Source organism: Camellia sinensis, chromosome 6, assembly GCF_055761805.1.
Source record: "Camellia sinensis isolate YWXY chromosome 6, ASM5576180v1, whole genome shotgun sequence".
NCBI lineage: Eukaryota > Viridiplantae > Streptophyta > Magnoliopsida > Ericales > Theaceae > Camellia > Camellia sinensis.
In genome coordinates this window covers 56,138,161-56,158,318 of record NC_138966.1, presented here as the reverse complement: position 1 = coordinate 56,158,318, position 20,158 = coordinate 56,138,161, and the positions used below count along the sequence as shown (strand labels likewise).

General features: G+C 36.6%; 1 protein-coding gene and 2 long non-coding RNA genes across 3 annotated transcripts; all 3 read right to left on the bottom strand.

Annotated features, from left to right (window-relative positions):
* Positions 1-5,506: 5,506 nt before the first annotated feature.
* On the bottom strand, positions 5,507-7,815 carry LOC145792280 (uncharacterized). Its single transcript, XR_014331671.1, has 4 exons — positions 7,680-7,815; positions 7,243-7,584; positions 7,062-7,145; positions 5,507-5,701 (listed from the first exon to the last, which is right to left on the bottom strand). It is a non-coding gene; the product is annotated as an uncharacterized LOC145792280 (long non-coding RNA).
* A 133-nt stretch (positions 7,816-7,948) lies between these two features.
* Positions 7,949-10,514, bottom strand: LOC145793301 (uncharacterized). The gene is made up of 4 exons (XM_082876096.1): positions 10,508-10,514; positions 8,658-8,687; positions 8,318-8,568; positions 7,949-8,237 (listed from the first exon to the last, which is right to left on the bottom strand). The coding sequence occupies exons 1-4, from the start codon at positions 10,512-10,514 to the stop codon at positions 8,019-8,021; spliced, it is 507 nt and encodes a 168-aa protein (XP_082732222.1). The 3' UTR covers positions 7,949-8,018.
* A 1,205-nt stretch (positions 10,515-11,719) lies between these two features.
* Positions 11,720-13,320, bottom strand: LOC145792279 (uncharacterized). The gene is made up of 3 exons (XR_014331670.1): positions 13,219-13,320; positions 12,224-12,271; positions 11,720-11,804 (listed from the first exon to the last, which is right to left on the bottom strand). It is a non-coding gene; the product is annotated as an uncharacterized LOC145792279 (long non-coding RNA).
* Between the last annotated feature and the right edge of the window lie 6,838 nt (positions 13,321-20,158).

Genomic DNA, 20,158 nt, shown 5'->3' with positions numbered 1-20,158 from the left:
TAGTGGCGAAAAATAAAATAGGTTGAGAGATATTTAGTAGAGGGTGACGCGATTGATTTGGACAATATAAAATACAGGGTGCAAACATTGAGAGAGATTTTTTTAACCTGGTGATGTAATTGTTCAGATTTATGGAAAATATAAGTTAATTTGATTTGCTCCAACTTGTGCCATTACGGACCTTAATGACAAAGTTATTTCCTATGTGAACTAGTAACCCTCGTCCATTTTGTAGAGGGCATAAAGGCTTTCTTATAAAATTAAAACAACAAACTGATTTTAGATCATTTTGGATTGTTCTGAAAGTAAGAAAAAAATTAAATTTATTTACTCCTTTTTTTTCTTACACATACAAAAACAAAAAAATAATTACAGAGATAATTTATAATGGCCAAAAATTAGAGATAATTAAATTGAAGTTGATGGTTAAATGTATGGACTACATTTTGGATAGTTATCCATGTGAATCTATCAGGCCATCCGTACCAATTATTTGGTATTACAAAACACATGCTTACCCATCAAAGTGCCAATTTTTTTTTTCCCTTCTTACGTACGAAATTGCTATGGACTATTAATTAAAATAATTTATTACTCTTTTCATGCATATATGTCTGCACACCTCTATGGACAGAATAATTATGATATTTGCTTCCGCCAACCCCTAATTTTGTAAATCTATTTAAGTGGCCTTCGGTAATCTTAGGATTACTGGCCGGTCATACCTATAGTAGCGGGTTTGGGTCGTGATAGAGTGGTATCAGAGCACGAGTTATACCGTTCACATGAGTCCATATAAGCTACAAGATGTCCTAGAAAGAATTAGGGGCATTACATCAGCATGTGTTAGTGTATGTGAAATTATACGACATGTCTGAAACAATTAGACATGAAATGAAATTGAGCATTGTCAAAACTATAAACGAGCTATTTGCCTATGTTTATTAGTGCTCTATTTACCTATAGCAAATGGAGAGAACAAGAAGTGATGATGTGATTGAATCCTTTGATGCCAGAATGGAAAGAATGTTAGAAGCTTTAACCGAGTCCATGAGATAACAACAGAGACAACAACTACCTCTTTCGCCTTCTTCAGTGCAAGTGGAACCGATAATTAATGACATTATCGGGTTGACTCAGAAATTTAACAAGATGAAACCTCTGACTTTTCTAGGTGTTATTGAGCCACTGAAAGTTGAAACCTGGATACTAGAAACTGAAAAATTATTTGAAGTGTTTCCATGTTGGATCATTTTGGATCATTTTGGATCGTTCTGAAAAGTAAGAAAACCTGATTTTGGATCATTTTGGATTGTTCTGAAAAGTAAGAAAAAAATTAAATTTATTTACTCCTTTTTTTTCTTACACATACAAAAACAAAAAAATAATTACAGAGATAATTTATAATGGCCAAAAATTAGAGATAATTAAATTGAAGTTGGTGGTTAAATGTATGGACTACATTTTGGATAGTTATCCATGTGAATCTATCGGGCCATCCATACCAATTATTTGGTATTACAAAACACATGCTTACCCATCAAAGTGCCAATTTTTTTTTTCCCTTCTTACGTACGAAATTGCTATGGACTATTAATTAAAATAATTTATTACTCTTTTCATGCATATATATTGTAACTACTCTAAATTTATTACTCTTTTCATGCATATATTATACAAACATGAATAAACATTATTAAAACATAATGCTTAGATTTTCCTTTTCAATGGTAGTGGACAATCACAAAGTGAAAAAGGCGATAAGTCAGTTCGTTCAATACCCATTTCAAAAACTTTTTCAAATTTTCTTCAGTTTTCTCAGAAAATTTTAATTTGTACTAGAATACTATTATATGTATTACAAATTCAGCTCATTAAATGTTTTAATCATATTTTGGCTACCTGACCCCAAATATAGTGAAATAAACCAAACGAAATTAAACCAATTTTTTTTTTAAAAAATCAAATAGAGTCAAATTTAAATATTTTGAGAAACCAATAAAAATATTTCTTTTCAATAAAATAGAGTCAAAATTAAATATTTTGATAAACCAACAAAAATATTTCTTTTTAATAAAATAGAGTCAAAATTAAATATTTTGAGAAACCAATAAAAATATTTCTTTTTAATCAAATAGAGTCAAAATTAAATATTTCAGAGAACATGATCTTTTATTTGAGAGAACATGATCTTTTCATGGAGAGAAAATTAAATATTTTTTTAATCAAATACATTCAAAATTAAATATTTTTTTGTTTAATAATTATATTTTGTAGAAATTAGACATTAACAATTTCTGAACCATAATTTGATTCAAAAAATGTAGACATTTTGATTCACAAGCATAATTTCAAAATTCCAATTTCTGATTTCAAATTTCAAAATATAGACATTTCATAATTCCAATTCAACAATTCTCAATTACATGAATTTCGTAATATGACATTAACAATTACGAATTATATGAATTACAATTTTTACTATTTTTATTCTTAATTAAACAAAATTACTTTTAAAAACATAATTTGAAACCCTAATTTCCTTTTAATTCCTGTTAACAAGCAAAAAAAAAAAAAAAAAACTCACAAGCATCATTTCAAAATTCCATTTTCTGATTTCAAATTTCAAATTTCAAAATATACACATTTCATAATTTCAAATCAACAATTCTCAAATACATGAATTTCATAATATGACATTAACAATTATCAATTATATGAATTTCGGATTTTTTAATCGCAATTCTTAATTAAAAAAAATTACTTTTAAAACCCTAATTTCCTTTTAATTCCTCTTCACAAGCAAAAAAAAAACAATTTCCAATTCAACAAATGTACGTTGGTTTATTCAATATTCAAAATATAGACATTTTGATTCACAAGCATAATTTCAAAATTCTAATTCCTAATTTCAAATTTAAAAATATAAACATTTCGTCATTTCAATTCTCAATTCTCAATTCTCAATTCTCAATTATATGAATTTCATAATATGACATTAACAATTATCAATTATATGAATTGATGATTTACGAATTTCATCATTCCAAATTTCAATTCTCAATTCTCAATTCTCAATTCTCATATTTATGATTTATTTAAAAAATTCAAAAAATTAAAAAAATTCCAAACCCGATTTATGATTCAAAAGCATAAAAATTCAAAAGCATTACAACCCTTAATAATGTGAACCCTAAAATGACATCCTAATTTGAACAATCCTAATAATGTGAACAATCTGATATCGAATCCTAATTTCATCACCACAACCACACTGACAAAGCATAAACATTCATAACCATATTCAATTTCATAACCACAATGATAAAAACCCTAACATTGACAGAAAAATACATTTAATAATTCCAAAAAATTCAAAAACTAACCCTGATTCCAAAAAATTCAAATACATTTAAAAACCCTAACATTGACAGAAAAACCCTAACCCTGATTTCAAAAAATTCCAAACCCTAATTTCATAACCACAATGATAAAAACCCTAACACATTTAATAATTCACATGTAAAACCCTAACATTGACTGAAAAATACAACACATTTACAAACACAAAAACTAAATACATAAAATTAGGGTTAATGTCATACCACGGAAAGAGAGAGAGAGAGCAGAGACAGAGAGGGAGAGCAGAGAGCGAGAGCAGAGAGCGAAAGCGAGCTGAGATGGAGGAGGGTGAGAGATGGAGAGGCTGATAGATGGAGAGGCTGAGAGATGGAGAGTGAGCTGAGAGCGAGATGGCCGAAAACCTAAGTCTGAAAAACGTATTCTGAAAAACGTATGCAAATGAGGGGGGGGGGCTTCGTATATATGAGGACTTTAAAAACGCTGATTGAAAAAGCGTTTTCATTTAACTGAAATCGCTATTAGAAATAGCGTTTTTTCTGGCAAATTTTTTTTGTTAAAATCGCTATTAGCAATAGCGTTTTTTTGGCAGAAAATTTTTGTGTAAAAAGCGCTGTTCTTAACAGCGTTTTCCTTGGGCAAAAAATTAACGCTAGAAGTGCTATTCGTAACAGCGACTTCTTAATCAAAGTCGCTATTTGTAATAGCGATTTTCCTGTTCATCTACTTTTGCGCTCCTAACAGTAAAAGCGCGAATAGTAATGGCGCTTTAGCTTAGTTTTGGAATTCCGTCAGAAGTTGGCCTAGTTTTGGAAATACAATGTAAAAAAGGCTTATATTGGGAAAAGCCTCTAAAAGAATATCTTTGTCAATTTACTAATCTTTTTCTTGGAGAACTTACGTCTTAGTGTACATTTAAAAAAATATTTACAAAATAATTAACTTTTACATTATCCATTGAGCAATACTATTCCCTCTTTTCTTTCATTGAACTTGCTTCGGAATTGATTATTTTAGTTATTTTTTTAACTTTTTATATAAAAAAATGTGTAAAAAAGTAGATAGAGTAATGAGTAGAGAGAGTAATGTAACATTTTATAATAACTTTCTAATTTTTGAACTAAAGCTTACTTTCTCAAACAATACAGCTTGTTTGGTTTAGCTTTGGGAAAAAGATTTTGAAGAAAATTTTTGGAAATTTTGTTTGGTTTGTAATTTTTCTCAAAAATTTTTTAAAATTACTTTTTCTCTCTCCTCTCTCATTTTCAATCACGTTTTCTCTCACATATATCTATTCAATTACAACAAAATATCAAATCATCCCAAACTCCAAAACCATTTTCAAAATGTACGACCAAACAAACTACAAAAATTTCTAAACTCTCTTCTCAAAATATTTTTTGAAAACTTATCTCCCAAAGTCAAACCAAACAAGGCCTACATAATCCATAGCTATCACCTCTTCCACACTACAAAAAAAAATTGTTTTTTGCGACGGAAAAACGCCGTCGCAAATAATCCAAACGCCGTCTCAAAAGCTATTTGCGACGGTAAATTTTTTTTTTGCGACGGCAAGTGGGGGTCGCAACAGGGGGGGTTGCAAAAGATCTTTAGCGACGGCACTTGCCGTCGCCATTGTTTTTGCGACGGGAATAGTTCTTTTTTGCGACGGCAAATATCTGTCGCCGATAGTGGATGAAGATCTGGGCTTTTTGCGACGGCACAAGCTTTCCGTTGCTAATGAGATTTTGCCGACGGCAAAATTCCGTCGCAAAAAATGCCGCCGCAAAAAATGTGGCGTTTATGACTATTGGCGACGACAATTTCACCGTCGCTAAAGCCTTGTTTCTCAAATAAATTCAACACCTTTTGCGACGGTATGGCTGCCGTCGCAAAAAAGCCTGGCATAGTTTTTTTTTTTTTTTTTTTTTTTGCGACGGGGTGTTCTGCCGTCTCAAAAAAAATTACAAAAAAAAAAAAAATCCCTGTTTTACAATTATTTAAAATATAAAAATAACCTGTAATGTTCGCAAATGATATAATAATATAAATACATAAATAAAATAACTAATGTTGGCAAATGAAAAATAGCTTAAAAAAAAATCAAAAAATGACATAATAATATAAATCCATACATAAACAAAAGTTGGCAAATGATAAAAATTCCTAATGTTGGTCACATAATACATACATAATGTTGGTCACAAATTTAAATAACATAAATCAAAATCAAAACCAAAAGTTTTCGTCTTGATTCATTCATGAGTTACAAAAACAGAAGTTGGTCATAATCTTTACGCGCCCACATTCCACGCGAAGCAAACTGCTACTCAGGAAATATCTGAAAAAAACAAAATAAAAATAATTAATAACAATATAATGGTGGTAATATTTTAATTACAGAAAAATATAAAAAAATTAACTACCATATAATTAGAAAGATAGTTTAGTAAAATCCGGCTCAAACTCCCAAACCGGGAACCCGATTCGAGCCCCGTCTTTTCCCACAAGTCTCTCGTGCCTAGGCGGTCGTGTGTGCCAAGTTTCGTGCTAAACCGACGCCGTTTGGTGATTTTGGGGCGTTAACTCCTCGAATTCAAGTTTCTTAAGGAATTAGTTTGCCTAAAGTGAAATCCGGCTCTAACTCCCAAACCGGGAACCCGATTCGAGCCTCGTCTTTTCCCACAAGTCTCTCGTGCCTAGGCGGTCGTGTGTGCCAGGTTTCGTGCTAAACGCCGTTTGGTGATTTTGGGGCGTTAACTCATCGAATTCAAGTTTTTTAAGGAACTAGTTTGTCTAAAGTGAAATCCGGCTCTAACTCCCAAACCGGGAACCCGATTCGAGCCCCGTCTTCGCCCACAAGTCTCTCGTGCCTAGGCGGTCGTGTGTGCCAGGTTTCGTGCTAAACGCCGTTTGGTGATTTTGGGGCGTTAACTCATCGAATTCAAGTTTCTTAAGGAACTAGTTTGTCTAAAGTGAAATCCGGCTCTAACTCCCAAACCGGGAACCCGATTCGAGCCCCGTCTTCTCCCACAAGTCTCTCGTGCCTAGGCGGTCGTGTGTGCCAAGTTTCGTGCTAAACCGACGCCGTTTGGTGATTTTGGGACGTTAACTCCTCGAATTCAAGTTTCTTAAGGAACTAGTTTGCCTAAAGTGAAATCCGGCTCTAACTCCCAAACCGGGAACCCAATTCGAGCCCCATCTTCTCCCACAAGTCTCTCGTGCCTAGGCGGTCGTGTGTGCCAAGTTTCGTGCTAAACCGACGCCGTTTGGTGATTTTGAGGCGTTAACTCCTCGAATTCAAGTTTCTTAAGGAACTAATTTGCCTAAAGTGAAATCCGGCTCTAACTCCCAAACCGGGAACCCGATTCGAGCCCCGTCTTCTCCCACAAGTCTCTCGTGCCTAGGCGGTTGTGTGTGCCAAGTTTCGTGCTAAACCGACGCCGTTTGGTGATTTTGGGGCGTTAACTCCTCGAATTCAAGTTTCTTAAGAAACTAGTTTGCCTAAAGTGAAATCCGGCTCTAACTCCCAAACCGGGAACCCGATTCGAGCCCCGTCTTCTCCCACAAGTCTCTCGTGCCTAGGCGGTCGTGTGTGCCAAGTTTCGTGCTAAACCGACGCCGTTTGGTGATTTTGGGGCGTTAACTCAAAATTATGCAAAGATACATTTTAGCTTAGAATGCAAAGATACATTTTATACCTGATCTTCTGGTGGTGGTGTATATGGATTCTCGTCTTCTGCAGATTCCCTAAATGCCCGGTGGCCACTCGATGCATCAGGAACCTATGATAGTCAATACATAATGTGGTAATCATATTCGAATTTTATACATAATCTTGTGTGAAAATTGAACTATCAAACAATTTAATTTATATCGAACCTGTCTGTTGGGATCCACACTTGCCCCCTGTGACACTAAGGCCATCATCTCAGCTTTCATCTACTGTAAATGTGTAGAGAACTCTGCTCGCAGCTCCTCCCTCAACTCATCCCTTAGCTCTGCACGAACCTTCTGCGTGATCTGATCAATAGTCGATGGCTAGGGTGTTGATTGTGATGGCCCAGCACCATCTTTATACACCGCTCTCTGAGGCACAATTCTCCCGTATGTGCGACAATATCCATGTCCGTCATGACCTATCAACTCATGGAAAATGGCATTCCTAGCCTCCAAAGTCCGACCATCCTCAGGTAGCATAGAGAGTTGACGATTAAACTCATCCTGTATTGAATAAGACAAACAAGTATATACCAAATTAAGATGGTTGACACACAAAAAATAAACTTTAAATACAATCAAAGGTGTTTGGAAACTACCAAGGTCTGAATAACCTCTGGGTCATCTACTCTACGTGTCATAAGCCAAACATTCATCTTATCAGTAGACTCCCCCTTACTGGTCATCTGCATTTTTTTAGAAATATGAAAATTAGAATGTAAATAATTTGTAAATGTACAATGTTTATTTATATACAAAAATAAAACAATAAAATGTAAACCTCATGTCGTATCTGAGAGAAAGTAGTACGCCCTGTGGTATGAGCTATGCCGTGAGCTCGCCAATTTTTAGCGTTCCTACTTGCGATTTTCTATAACAGGTTCGACAAATGTGAGTATGTAAATATGATTTGTATGTTTACATATCATAAATATAACTTATTTGTATACCTCAGCATCGGAAGTACGCCAATACTCCACAAGTTCTTCCCACTGGCTTGGCACAATGTGCATAGGAACATGATCCTTCAGATTAGGATCAGAACTTCTAGGCTTGAAATACTTAGCCTTAAGCTTGTTCTTGTGATCCTTCCATATGCTGTTGTAGTTTTTTATGCAGATTGGCTTGTACTCCTCTGGACATATATTCAAATTGTCCTATAAAACACAATTTCAAAGTTTAAATAATAATAACACAATTTTGGAATTCGAATTTGTGGACAAAAATATACTTTTACCTTCACATCCTTCCAGATAGCATCAATAATATCATCAGGCACATTGTTCCAGTCAAGAAAAGCAAGAGGAACAATGTTACCATTCCGCACAATAATGCCAAGTTGAGTAGTTAACTTAGCCACGTTATCCCCTATTGGGCAGTAATTTCCATCAAATTGTATGTCTAGCTTTTTACCAGTACCCCACTCTTTAATGCCCTTGGCACATCCTCTACCACTCCTAGTCGAGGTTGATGAAGAACTAACATGACCTGTGAGATACAATAACAGTAAACAATATGCAATGGTAATAAACAAATGCAAATTTAAATAATGTGAATACAAATCATATCAAATAAACCTGAGGTGGGCTGTGAAGAAGTCGAAGGGTCTGCAAAATACAATGAGAATAAACAAGTTATATATAATGAGCATAAATAAATGTATGTTTAAATAATTTTCATACAAATCAAAGCAAATTTATATACCTGCGGATGGCTCATAAGCTGATGATAATAGCTGCTGTGGTGGCACTGATGGTGGACGCACCGATGGTAGGCGTGGAGGCTGAGTACATGGTAGCTGCTGTGGTGCCACTAAAGGCCCCTCCGATAGTGGCCGATGTGATGCCTCCTCTGATGGTGGTGCTACTGATGTCCTGTTATGTAGCACATCAGACATCATGCGCCGGGGATGATCAGGCTTCCTTTTCCTTCCCATAATAATCTGCAAGCAATATAACATTAATTGACATTAGAAACATAGACAATGGTTTGTCGTCAACTATAATATGACATTAATTAAACTAATACAATTACAAAGACAAAATAAATTAAGAAATTGATGATTAACTACAACCTTGGCCTTAATTGAATTACTAATGTTTCCACCACCATCAGCCTATTTGAACATCAACTGTTTCCCCTTTCTGCAGCTTCCCTCACCCAACCAACTTCTTCATCACGAAGCATTATATTTTCTTCCAATTGTTGGCTCATGTATGGCTTGATTTGTGGATCAGTCGAACTCATATCAAATAAACCTCTTTGAGACATCTTCACCACGACTTGCCAGTCCGGTTGTAACGGGTCTGCAACATACCAAACTTGCTCTGCTTGGGACGCCAAGATGAAAGGTTCATTGGTAATTCGATCATCTCGGTACAACAAATGATTGAAGTTCACCAACGTGAAATTGAAGACATCTTATTTCTTTCCGTGAATGTTGTCAATCCAATCACACTTAAACAACACATGTTTCTTCTCATTGGAATATCGAATCTCAACAATATCTGTCAATTGTCTATAATAGTACACAGACCCCACATGAGGATTCTTGTCTTTTCGACTAGCATAACTTATGGTATCTGCCTTCAAAGCTACACCACAATTTTGTGTGGCTCGACGATCATCCATGGCCTTTACTCGATACCGAAACCCATTCAGTATATACCCGTTGAACCTCCTTGCCAAGTTGTGAGGACCATTTGCCAATAGAATAATCTCTTCAGAAAATATGACATCAGTAGTCCTTCGCAAAGTTTGGACCTATTTTACACGAAAATGTAAAATTTAAAATGTAGTTCGACTTAAGTAACTAGAATCTATAGAGTTAAATACATACATGTTCCTTGAACCAAATGTGAAAAGTTTCAAAATGTTCACGCCAAAGCTGATGATCGTCAACACGAGGCATTTTGAGCTTAAGTACTTCAAGGTGGCCACCATCACTAGCACCTCCTCAATTGCATCACAACTAACTCCCCTTCTTATTGTACCTTTCCTTTTGCTCCTTCTCCTTCCTCTCTACTCGACGAAATCTAAACCCTCAAAATGCCCAAATCAATCAATCATTTTCCATCTATTAATCAATAGAATTTGATCAAAATGCCCTAAAAAAGTGTTAGAAACCCTAAATGTTAAAAGAAATTAGGGTAAATTATAACTTGACCCTCTATGGTTTACCCAAAAAAATACGGAGCTCCCCTATAGTTTTATTTGTAACACTTAAACCCCCTATACTTTATACCAAAGTACAATTTTGGACGTGCGTAACAGAAATTGTAAAAAGCTAAATTACCTTATTTATTTCTTTAATTTTTTTCATAATGCCATTATAAACCAGAATATTCTTTGATTTTTCTTTAAATTTTTTGTATTCCTCTTCTTCTTCTTCTTCTTTTTCTTTTTCATCCCATGGCGAACCACACACCTTTCATACCATCATCAAATACATATTTCTCTCTCTAGAATTTAGACCCAAACAAATACTCATCTCTCCCTCTCTAGAATTTAAATTATACATATATGATATTCATATTAACTGATATATATAATACATATATGATACATATTTGATATATGATATACATATATGATATATATAATACATAAATGATACATATGAAAGAATTGATGGGTAGTTTCAATTATATATATATGATATATATACATACATATTAACTGATATATATAATATATATTTCAACAGTTATCTTGTATAAGGAAAAGTGATCTTGTATTACTTCGTCTCTCTCTCTCTCTCTCTCTCTATATATATATATATATTCTCTCATCGTGACCATCATCATCACCACCATTGCCCAGTTCTGTCAAAACCAAGAACCACCCTTTACAAAGTGTTATAGATGAAGCAATAGAACAGGGTGGATGATGAAAAAGAAAGAAATAGATTTGGAGATGTTTCTTTGAAATGTGTAAAGTTAGTTTTCAGACAATTTTCAGTATGTCGAAACCACCAATTTCAGGAAGAAGTGAGAAAATGAGGCAGTGTAGGATGAAGTATAAAGTAAGGTGAGGAGATTGTAAGGTGAGGAGATTGGTGAAAGAACGAGATAAAATTGTTAAGAATCGAGAAAATTTTGGAGTCCGAAAGATGGGCCGAAGAAATGTCGGAAATGCTATTTCAAAAATTTAAATGTTCACACATATCAATTGTTTGATTTCATGGGTTGGGTTTGTTACTAATTTGAATTATAAAAAGCAAAGTGGGTTTGGATAATTTTTAGAGAGAGAAGTTGTGGTGGTGATTTTGTGTCACGACCCAAACCCGGCCCTATGGGTTTAGCACCGTAACCGGCCAGTAATCCGAGATTACCAAAGGCCTGCTTAACAGTAGCACAGTAAAACAGAGTACAGGGCCTGGCGGAAGCCAAAACAGTAAAGAAACAATGTCCAATGAGCTGTGACAGTCTGTATGCATAAAGACTTTTCATACATATATACATGAACAGTGTAGAACAGTATGCACAGTATATATAATTATTCAGACTAGGGACTCCATCCCTTACATAGCAGTACAGTAAACATTCAGTCTATACAATCCATTCAGTTATTACAAAACAGCGAGACAGTACAGAAGGGGGAGTCCTAAAACACCCCTAAGCCCTAGCAAGATAAGCTTGGAACCTCGCAGTGAGGCACGGTAGTTGGCTTGACAAAACTGGAGTAACCCTGACGCTCCTAGCCGCGGTCTGGTGCCTGCACACCTACATATATATATGAGCAGTGAGCTAAAGCCCAGTGAATAACATAATGCGTAAAGAGGTTAAGAATGAATGTCCTTACAGTAATGGAAACAGTTCATTAAATCAGTATTTCAGTCGTTCAGTCAGTACAGTCATATGTGGTACACCAATTAGCATAACAGTACAGTAAACAGTAGGTCTTAAAAGACCGAACAGTAATGATGGCCATCAGTCAGTAACAGTAGTGGTTCCAACAAGGGAACCGACAGAGATTTCTGTCACAGTAACAGTAAACAGTAGGTGCTAAGGATGCCACAATACAGTTCAGAATATAGGACATACATTCATTCAATTAACAGGAATCAGTTCAGAAAACAGTACAGTTCAGTTGTTCAAAAGATAATCATTTGTGAACATATCTTTACACAATCGTTACTCACAGAGTTTGGGCTACAGTATGCTAGAGCGTGTCTCCCCAGTCGCCAACCCTACACAGTTAACAGATTGAACACACTAAGCTACACAGCTGGGAAAGATAATAACTTAATCCCTAATTTGCCTCAGTGTGTTCTACATCTATATCCTCAATAAGATGTCTTAAACTAGGCCTAAGAATGCCTAGGATGAGATGAGGATGCAAAGATATGATCAGAAAACAGTTTCAGGAGTTTTCAGAAAAACAGAGTCCCGCTCGAGCTCAGGTTTCCCCGCTCGAGCGGTCATGCAACAAAGGTACACGCTCGAGCGTCAGATATCCCGCTCGAGCGTACTGTAAAAGTACTGGATGGGTGAAATCTCTGCTCGACGGACGCTCGACGCCCGCTCGAGCTTGAGACGCATGACTCCGCTTGAGCGCCCAATCCTCCGCTCGAGCGGACTGTAAAATAGTGCCGAGATACTGGATGCTCGGATTCCACGCTCGAGCGTCACTTAACCCGCTCGAGCGTGAGTGCAGAATCTAGAAATTCCAGATTGCACCTCCAAGCTCAAACTCAAGCTCAAAAGCATAATTTTCAATCCTCTTGGGCTAATTTCTGGAAAAACACTTGTAAACACATGGAATAACATGATTCAAAACTCAATTTGAGAAATCAAAGCCCAAGGGTGTTTAATTCAAACCCAATTTCAAACCAATTTCATGAACATGGAGAACATGCAACCATGCATGAATTCAAATCAATTCAAAGCTTCAATTTGATGCTCTAAGGAGCCAATTGTTTCCAAAACATGATGAAATCATGGACTTAAACATAATTGTGGACATGCATGTAACATTTTGCCATGAAAACAACTCAACATCTACAATACAACCATGCATGCAAGGATTGAGCTTCCATTCAACAACAATGAACCAAAACATGACTTAGTTCTACAATGAAGCATGAATCATGTAAGAACTAGCTCAATGGCAACAATAAGAAGATGAGTTTCCTACCTTAGTCTTGTATTCAAGATTTAGGAGCTCAAATTAACGATCAACCTTCAATTTCTTCAATTAGCAAGCAAAACTCAAGATAGAATCCAATTCTCTCACTCTCTCCCTCTCTTGGTCGGCTAAGGCTCAAGAAGAAAGGCTGAAGGAGTTATGTTATGATCAAGTGTAAGGCTCAAATGTATGTGAGATAGTGGACCACTAGGGTTAGTTTGGTAATTAAGTCAACTTGCAATCCATCAATATTTAATCTAATTTAATCATACCTAATCAGTTTTCAGATAAATTTACCATAAAGTCACATTAATTATGAGGATCATAAAACATCAATCAATTCTCGGTTCGGCCGCCGATAAGGCCTTCAATTAGCAGTTGAAACATAAAACGTGAACAGATCAAATAAACAATCAAACAGATAGAATACAAATTAACATACGTACGCAGTCAATTCAGTTCCAGTTTTCAGTCAGTCAGTTTAGTACTTTAATCAGTTCAATTAGCAGTCATAATCAGTTCAGTTTAGCGGTAATCGATGTTTATCGGTAAGTAGTAGGGAGGGTTATTACATTTTGCGTGGTGGTTTTGCATGGAATAAGAAGTTGGTTGTGGATAATTTTTAGAGAGAGAAGTTGTGGTGGTGATTTTGAGTAGTGGTTTTGCATGGAATAAGAAGTTGGTTGTGGTTTTGCATGGAATATGATGTGGTGATGTTGGGTGGTTGTGATTTTGCATGGAAGGTGATGGTGGTGAGATAAGAGGAGAAATAAAAGGTGATGGTGGTGGTTTTGCATGGAAGGTGATGGTGTTGCATATTTATATAATGCGGGAGAGAGAACCAATGTGATAGTCCAAGAGTGTAACCTATGTCCTGTTGCACTACACCATTCTGTGTATATATGTCAATAAGGGTGTTTTTATCATTTGTCATATGTTTTTGGGCATGAAAAATTGCTTCAGTCACCATTCATGGTCATGCAACACACGTTCTGTTTAAACAAACAGTTCCGTCGAAAATTGCACTTTGGTATGAAGCATGGGGGTTTAAGTGTTACAAATGAAACTATAGGGGGCTCTATGTTTTTTAGGCAAACCACAGGAGGTTAAATTATAATTTAGCCAAGAAACTATTAAACCTTGTTGTCCACTATCCAGTGTCTACTTTCGCGTTTTTATCTTTTTTGCTAGCATCATCTGAAAACCGTTGTACTTTGATTGGAAATTAGTCCAGAACAATGCATTCATTTGGTGGAAGTTCGAAGTGAGGGTGTGTAATGTCCCAAAATAATTACAATAAAATCATCCACAATACTAATGAATAACAATACCATTTTGAATACAATAACCTTATCAATTCATAAGATTCCTTGGTACAAAAGTAACACATGCAATTATACATTCACAAGTCTTAACACTGAATCTATAGTATGTGTTACAAGTTAAAGATTTGAAATAAAGGTTAAACATGTAGTAAATGCTCTAAAGGCTTACGACTTTCCAAGACTACGCTTGCTTACAACAAAATGGATTTAAATTCAAAACAGTTAAAGCTCTTGGTTTGTACAAAATAAATACAACATTACATAAAAAGAAGCCCTTAGCTCTGAGTCCTCCTAAGCTATTGCCTTGGTGGAAGCATATCATCAACACCTAAAAATGATTTTCCCACATAAATGCAAAATAAATACAACAATACACAAAATGAAGCCTTCAGCTCCGAGTCCGCCCAAGCTATTGCCTTGGTGGAGGCATATCATCAACACTTAAAAATGATTTTCTCGTATAGGGTAAGCTAAAACCTAGTAGAGATACTACATCATAGTTTATAAATCTTAACGAAGACATAAGGTGAATGCATATGCAATGCTTGTGCCAAAACATTTTCATTTCTCTTTCCAAAACCATGCAATGCCAAATTTATATCTCAATTCATGATATCATTTCATTTACAATAGAAAATAGGGCAATGAATACGGCACTGTGAATATCTAGGACATGTCTGCAAGTAGGCTACAAATACGATAAAATTGTCATCTTTACCGGTATTAACTGGAAAGTTCGACACCTAACCGCGCGAGTTTTTGGACTTTCACCAATGATACACAGACCAACTTAATACCATAACTACACTCCTACCCAGATTCACCAAGGTATTCATCCATTTTTTCTCAAAACAACAACATTTTCAATGCGTTAAATATGTAACAATGCTCAATGAAATGAATAAGAAAATAGTTTCAATTCTCTTAATTCTTATGCAATTTCTACAACAATCATAGTTATCCTTCACCGATAGCCCAAAATAGATATCTCTAAAAAAATAAATAATTTTCATACATATAAACTTTCTAAATTCCAAGTTGTGAGTGATAATACATACCCAACTCCACCATCCTCATCAATATCAACCTAATTTCACATTTCCAACATCAATTTTAATTATTTATATAAAATCCACATTTGAGATATTTAGGGAAAACCCCCATTTTCTTCCAAAATCAATTCCATGTATAAAGACCAACCATTTTATCACAACTCAATCTCATTTCTAATCCCACAACCATTTCCAAGAATCCATTTGAAAGCCCCTTCTTTCGATTTTTAAACCAAAACCCTAAGTTTGTTTAAAAATTCCCAAATCACAATATTGTTTTAGAAATAGTAAACATCTAAGTTAAAAATCAAAGTCCAAAGGAGAAATGGGTAGAACTCAACGAAGCCGAAAACATGAACTTCACCGGTTAAACCAAAGTCCTTGACGTGCTCTCTCTTTTAAACAAAGGGACTAGGGTGTAAAAATTGGTAGATCAAGGTGTATTTGTAGAGAGAAGGTGAGTTTGAGAGAGAGAGGGTTTTAACTTATGGTTTTGAAATGTTGAGAGAGAGAGAGAGAGAGAGAGAGATGAAAATGTGATCCAAAAAGTGACTTCCTTAGACTGATATATGCAAAGATCGCTCGAGCGTAGGAATGGTCACTTCACCAGCCAGACACAACGAAGACACCGCTCGAGCTCAAGAATGGTCGCTTGACCAAATAATGCACCCCTCTCAGTAGTTCAAACCTGAAAAAGTTCGCTCAAACGCAAGAAACATTGCTCGAGTGTAGATATCAAACTCTCAGTAGTTTGCAGACTGTAAAAGACCACTCAAGCGCAAGAAGCGTCTTTCAAGCGAAGAAGCAGAATTCTGGGCAATCAATTCTTCAAAATACTAACCTCTATACCTGTTTCAAACTCAACCAAAACTTCCGACAACCAAACTCAACAAGGAATAAGATAGAAGAAGACATGAACAACTATTAAGACAAGAAAACCTAGATTTAAGACAATAGATGGGTCAGATTAAACCAGAGTCTCTATAACCTTCCCCCCTTAAGAAATTTCATCCCCGAAATTTTAAATCAAACAATAAAACCATGTTTAAACCAATTACAACAATGATAGTAAATCAAATTCATCACCACGACTTAGCCCCTAGTCATTCATTCTCATCACCATGATAAACACGTGCTCATTACTGAATATACAATTTACATTTCTGAAACATATACAATATTTGTATTACATTATCATAACCAAAATTTCTATACACGTTCAAATATTAATAAATAGGTCCGAATACTTCTCACGAACTTCCAACACACGTTCCCAAATCGCTTCGTCAATCCCGTGATGTCTCCACAACACTTTTACCAAAGGAATTGTCTTGTCACGCAAGACATGGTCTCGAGTATCTAAGACTCTAACCGGTCTCTCCTCATACGAGGCATCCTTATCTACCTGTAACTTGGTCCAATCCAACACGTGTGATAGATCAGGTTCATACTTTTGGAGCATACAAATATGAAACACGTCATGAACCCTGGAAAGCTGTGGTAGCAAGGCCAAACGATAAGCTACCTCCCAAATCCGCTCTAAGGATCTCAAAAGGTCTAATAAATCTAGGGTACAACTTCCCACTCTTCCCAAACCTCATCAAACCCTGTCTAGGAGATATTTTCAAAAAGACATGATCTCCTACCCCAAAATGATAATGGTCTCCTCTTACGATCGATATAGCTTTTCTTGCGGCTCTGAGCTGTAACCAACCTCTTACGAATAAGTGCGACCTTCTCCATCATTTCCTGGACTAACTCAGGACCTATCATGGGTGCATCACTTGTCTCGGGCCAACACAAAGGACACCTACAAGGCCGACTATACAAGGCTTCAAACGGTGCCATGCCAACACTCGCCTGAAAACTATTGTTATAGGAAAACTCCACTAAGGGAAAGTGCCTCTCCCACAACCCCTTAAAGTCAAGAACACAATCCCGAAGCATATCCTCAAGGATCTGAATGGTACGCTCTAATTGCCTGTTAGTCTGAGGATGATAAGCGGTGTTAAAAGTCAACTTAGTGCCCAAGACATCTTGTCAGCTCTGCCACAACTGAGCCGTGAAACACAGATCTCTATTTGAAACAATAATCATAGGGACCCCGTGAAGTCGAACAATGTCCCTAACATAAAGGTCGGTAAAAAAATCTATCGAGTCACTCGTGCACATAGGTACAAAGTGCGCTGACTTAGTTAACTGATCAACTATCACCCAAATGGCATTATTACCCCGTTGAGTCCTCGGAAGACCCACAACAAAATCCATCATGACATGCTTTCACTTCTACTCGACTATAAGCAAGGGTTGCAACAAACACACTGGCCTCTGATACTTGGCCTTCATTTGTTGACAAGTAAGGCATTTCGACACAAACAAGGCTATATCATTCTTCATCCCCTTTCACCAAAACTGGCAACTAAGGTCGTGATGCATCTTTGTGCCTCTTGGATGTACTGCAAGACGCTAATGGTGAAACTCTCAGAGTAACCCCTCTCAACAAGACTCCGGCACAAAAAGGCGATCAAGGTGTCTAACATTCGAATCATAATACACGTTCAAGCCTTTCTTCATCTTCTCACTAGAGATCTTCTCTTGGAGGGTTTCTACCTTATGGTCACCCCTATGAGCTTCTATAACTCGACTCACAAGGGTAGGCAATGCAGCTACAGTAAACAAGGTAACCGACTCAATGAACTCGCCAAGATGCAAGTCGAACTCGCTAATAGCACCCAACATCTCCCATTCCCGAATGACAATACTAGCTACACTGTTAAAGGACTTCCTACTCAAGGCATCAGAACTACGTTGGTTTCTTGGGATGATAATGCAACTCAAAGTCATAAACTTCCATGAACTCCATCTACATTCTCTGCTTTAAATTCAGATCTTTTTGTGAAAGCAAATACTTCAAACTCTTGTGATCAGAGAATATCTCAATCTTCTCACCATACAAATAATATCTCCAAATCTTCAAGGCAAAGATCACCGTTGCTAGCTCTAGGTCATGAGTAGGATAGTTACTCTCGTGTGTTCTTAATTGACGTGAGCCATAGGCTACTACCTTCCCCTCTTGCATCAAGACACAACCCAAACCTTCTCGAGACGCCTCATAATACACTGAATAACACAAACCCCTCTCTGGAATACTCAACACTGGAGTAGTGGTAAGCCTGACCTTGAGTTCTTGGAACGACTTTTCACAAGTCTCACTCTTCACAAACTTGATTCCCTTCCTCGGCAGTCTAGTCAAAGGTGAGGCTAACTTAGAGAAATTCTCCACAAAACGACGATAATACCAGGCTAACCCCGAGAAACTGCGAATCTCGAAGGCATTCTTAGATTGTTCCCAATCTTGCACTACCTCGATCTTAGAGGAATCTACAGTCACCCCTTCCCTAGATATCACATGGCCTAGGAATTTCACCTCTTTCAACCAGAACTCACACTTCCCGAACTTAGCATACAATTTGTGGGCTCTACGTAACTCAAGCGCAATTCACAAGTGTTCCTCGTGTTCCTCCTCAGAGGGTGAGTAAATCAAAATGTCATCAACGAAGACAACCACAAAACGGTCAAGGAACTCACGAAAGATCCGATTCATCAAATCCATAAACAAGGATAGTGCGTTGGTTAACCCAAAAGGCATCACTAGGAACTCATAATGGGCATACCGTGTACGGAATGTCATTTTCTGGATATCCTCCTCCTTCACTCTCAATTGGTGATAACCCGATCTTAGGTCTATCGTAGAAAAGCAACAAGTCCCATTCAACTAATTAAACAAATCTTCTATACGAGGCATTGGATATTTGTTCTTAATAGTCACCCGATTAAACTTTTGGTAATCAATACAAAGTCGGAAAGTGCCATACTTTTTCTTAGCAAAAAGAGTCGGTGCTCCCCAAAACGAAGTACTAGAGCGAATAAAACCCTTATCTAACAATTCATGGAGTTAAACCTTCAACTCATTCAACTTGGCAGGTGCAAGTCTATACGGTGCCATGGAAATTGGTGTCGTGCCAGGCACTAAGTCGATAGAAAACTCAATCTCACGGTGAGGTGGCAAACTAGTGAGATTCTTGGGAAAGACGTCCGGGTATTCACAAACTACCCTCGACAACTCAACTCAAACCACATCACTTTCAGCACCCAAGAATGTAGCAAGAATGAGACTAAGCTCACCTCGACCACATGGATCACGCACTAGAAACAAAGCTCTATTAACTCGGTCCCCCAAGAAATAAAAATAGTCACCACTCGAGGTACATACAGTAATCCTCTGACAATAACAATCTATAACAGCTCGATACGATGACAATCAATCCATACCCAGTATAACATCAAAACTCAACATATCAATCAACATAAATGCAAAAGAAAAGGTAAGTTAGTGACTGACAACCTCTCTCTCACAACCTTGACACCCTTGGTCCAACATAACTTCACCACCAACTGGTGACTCTACCATGAGTGGAGATACTAACCGAGCCACTTCTAACCCCAATGCCCATGCAAATGCAAACGAGATAAAAGAATGGGATGCACTCGTATCAATCAACACATTGGCAA

Bases quoted from the DNA above. Each gene is read 5' to 3' on its own strand.
- LOC145793301 (XM_082876096.1), bottom strand. The intron at 8,569-8,657 runs GTTTATTTGATA...TGTATCTCACAG, and splicing joins TTCTTCACAGCCCACCTCAG to GTCATGTTAGTTCTTCATCA. The intron at 8,238-8,317 runs GTAAAAGTATAT...TGTGTTTTATAG, and splicing joins CTATCTGGAAGGATGTGAAG to GACAATTTGAATATATGTCC.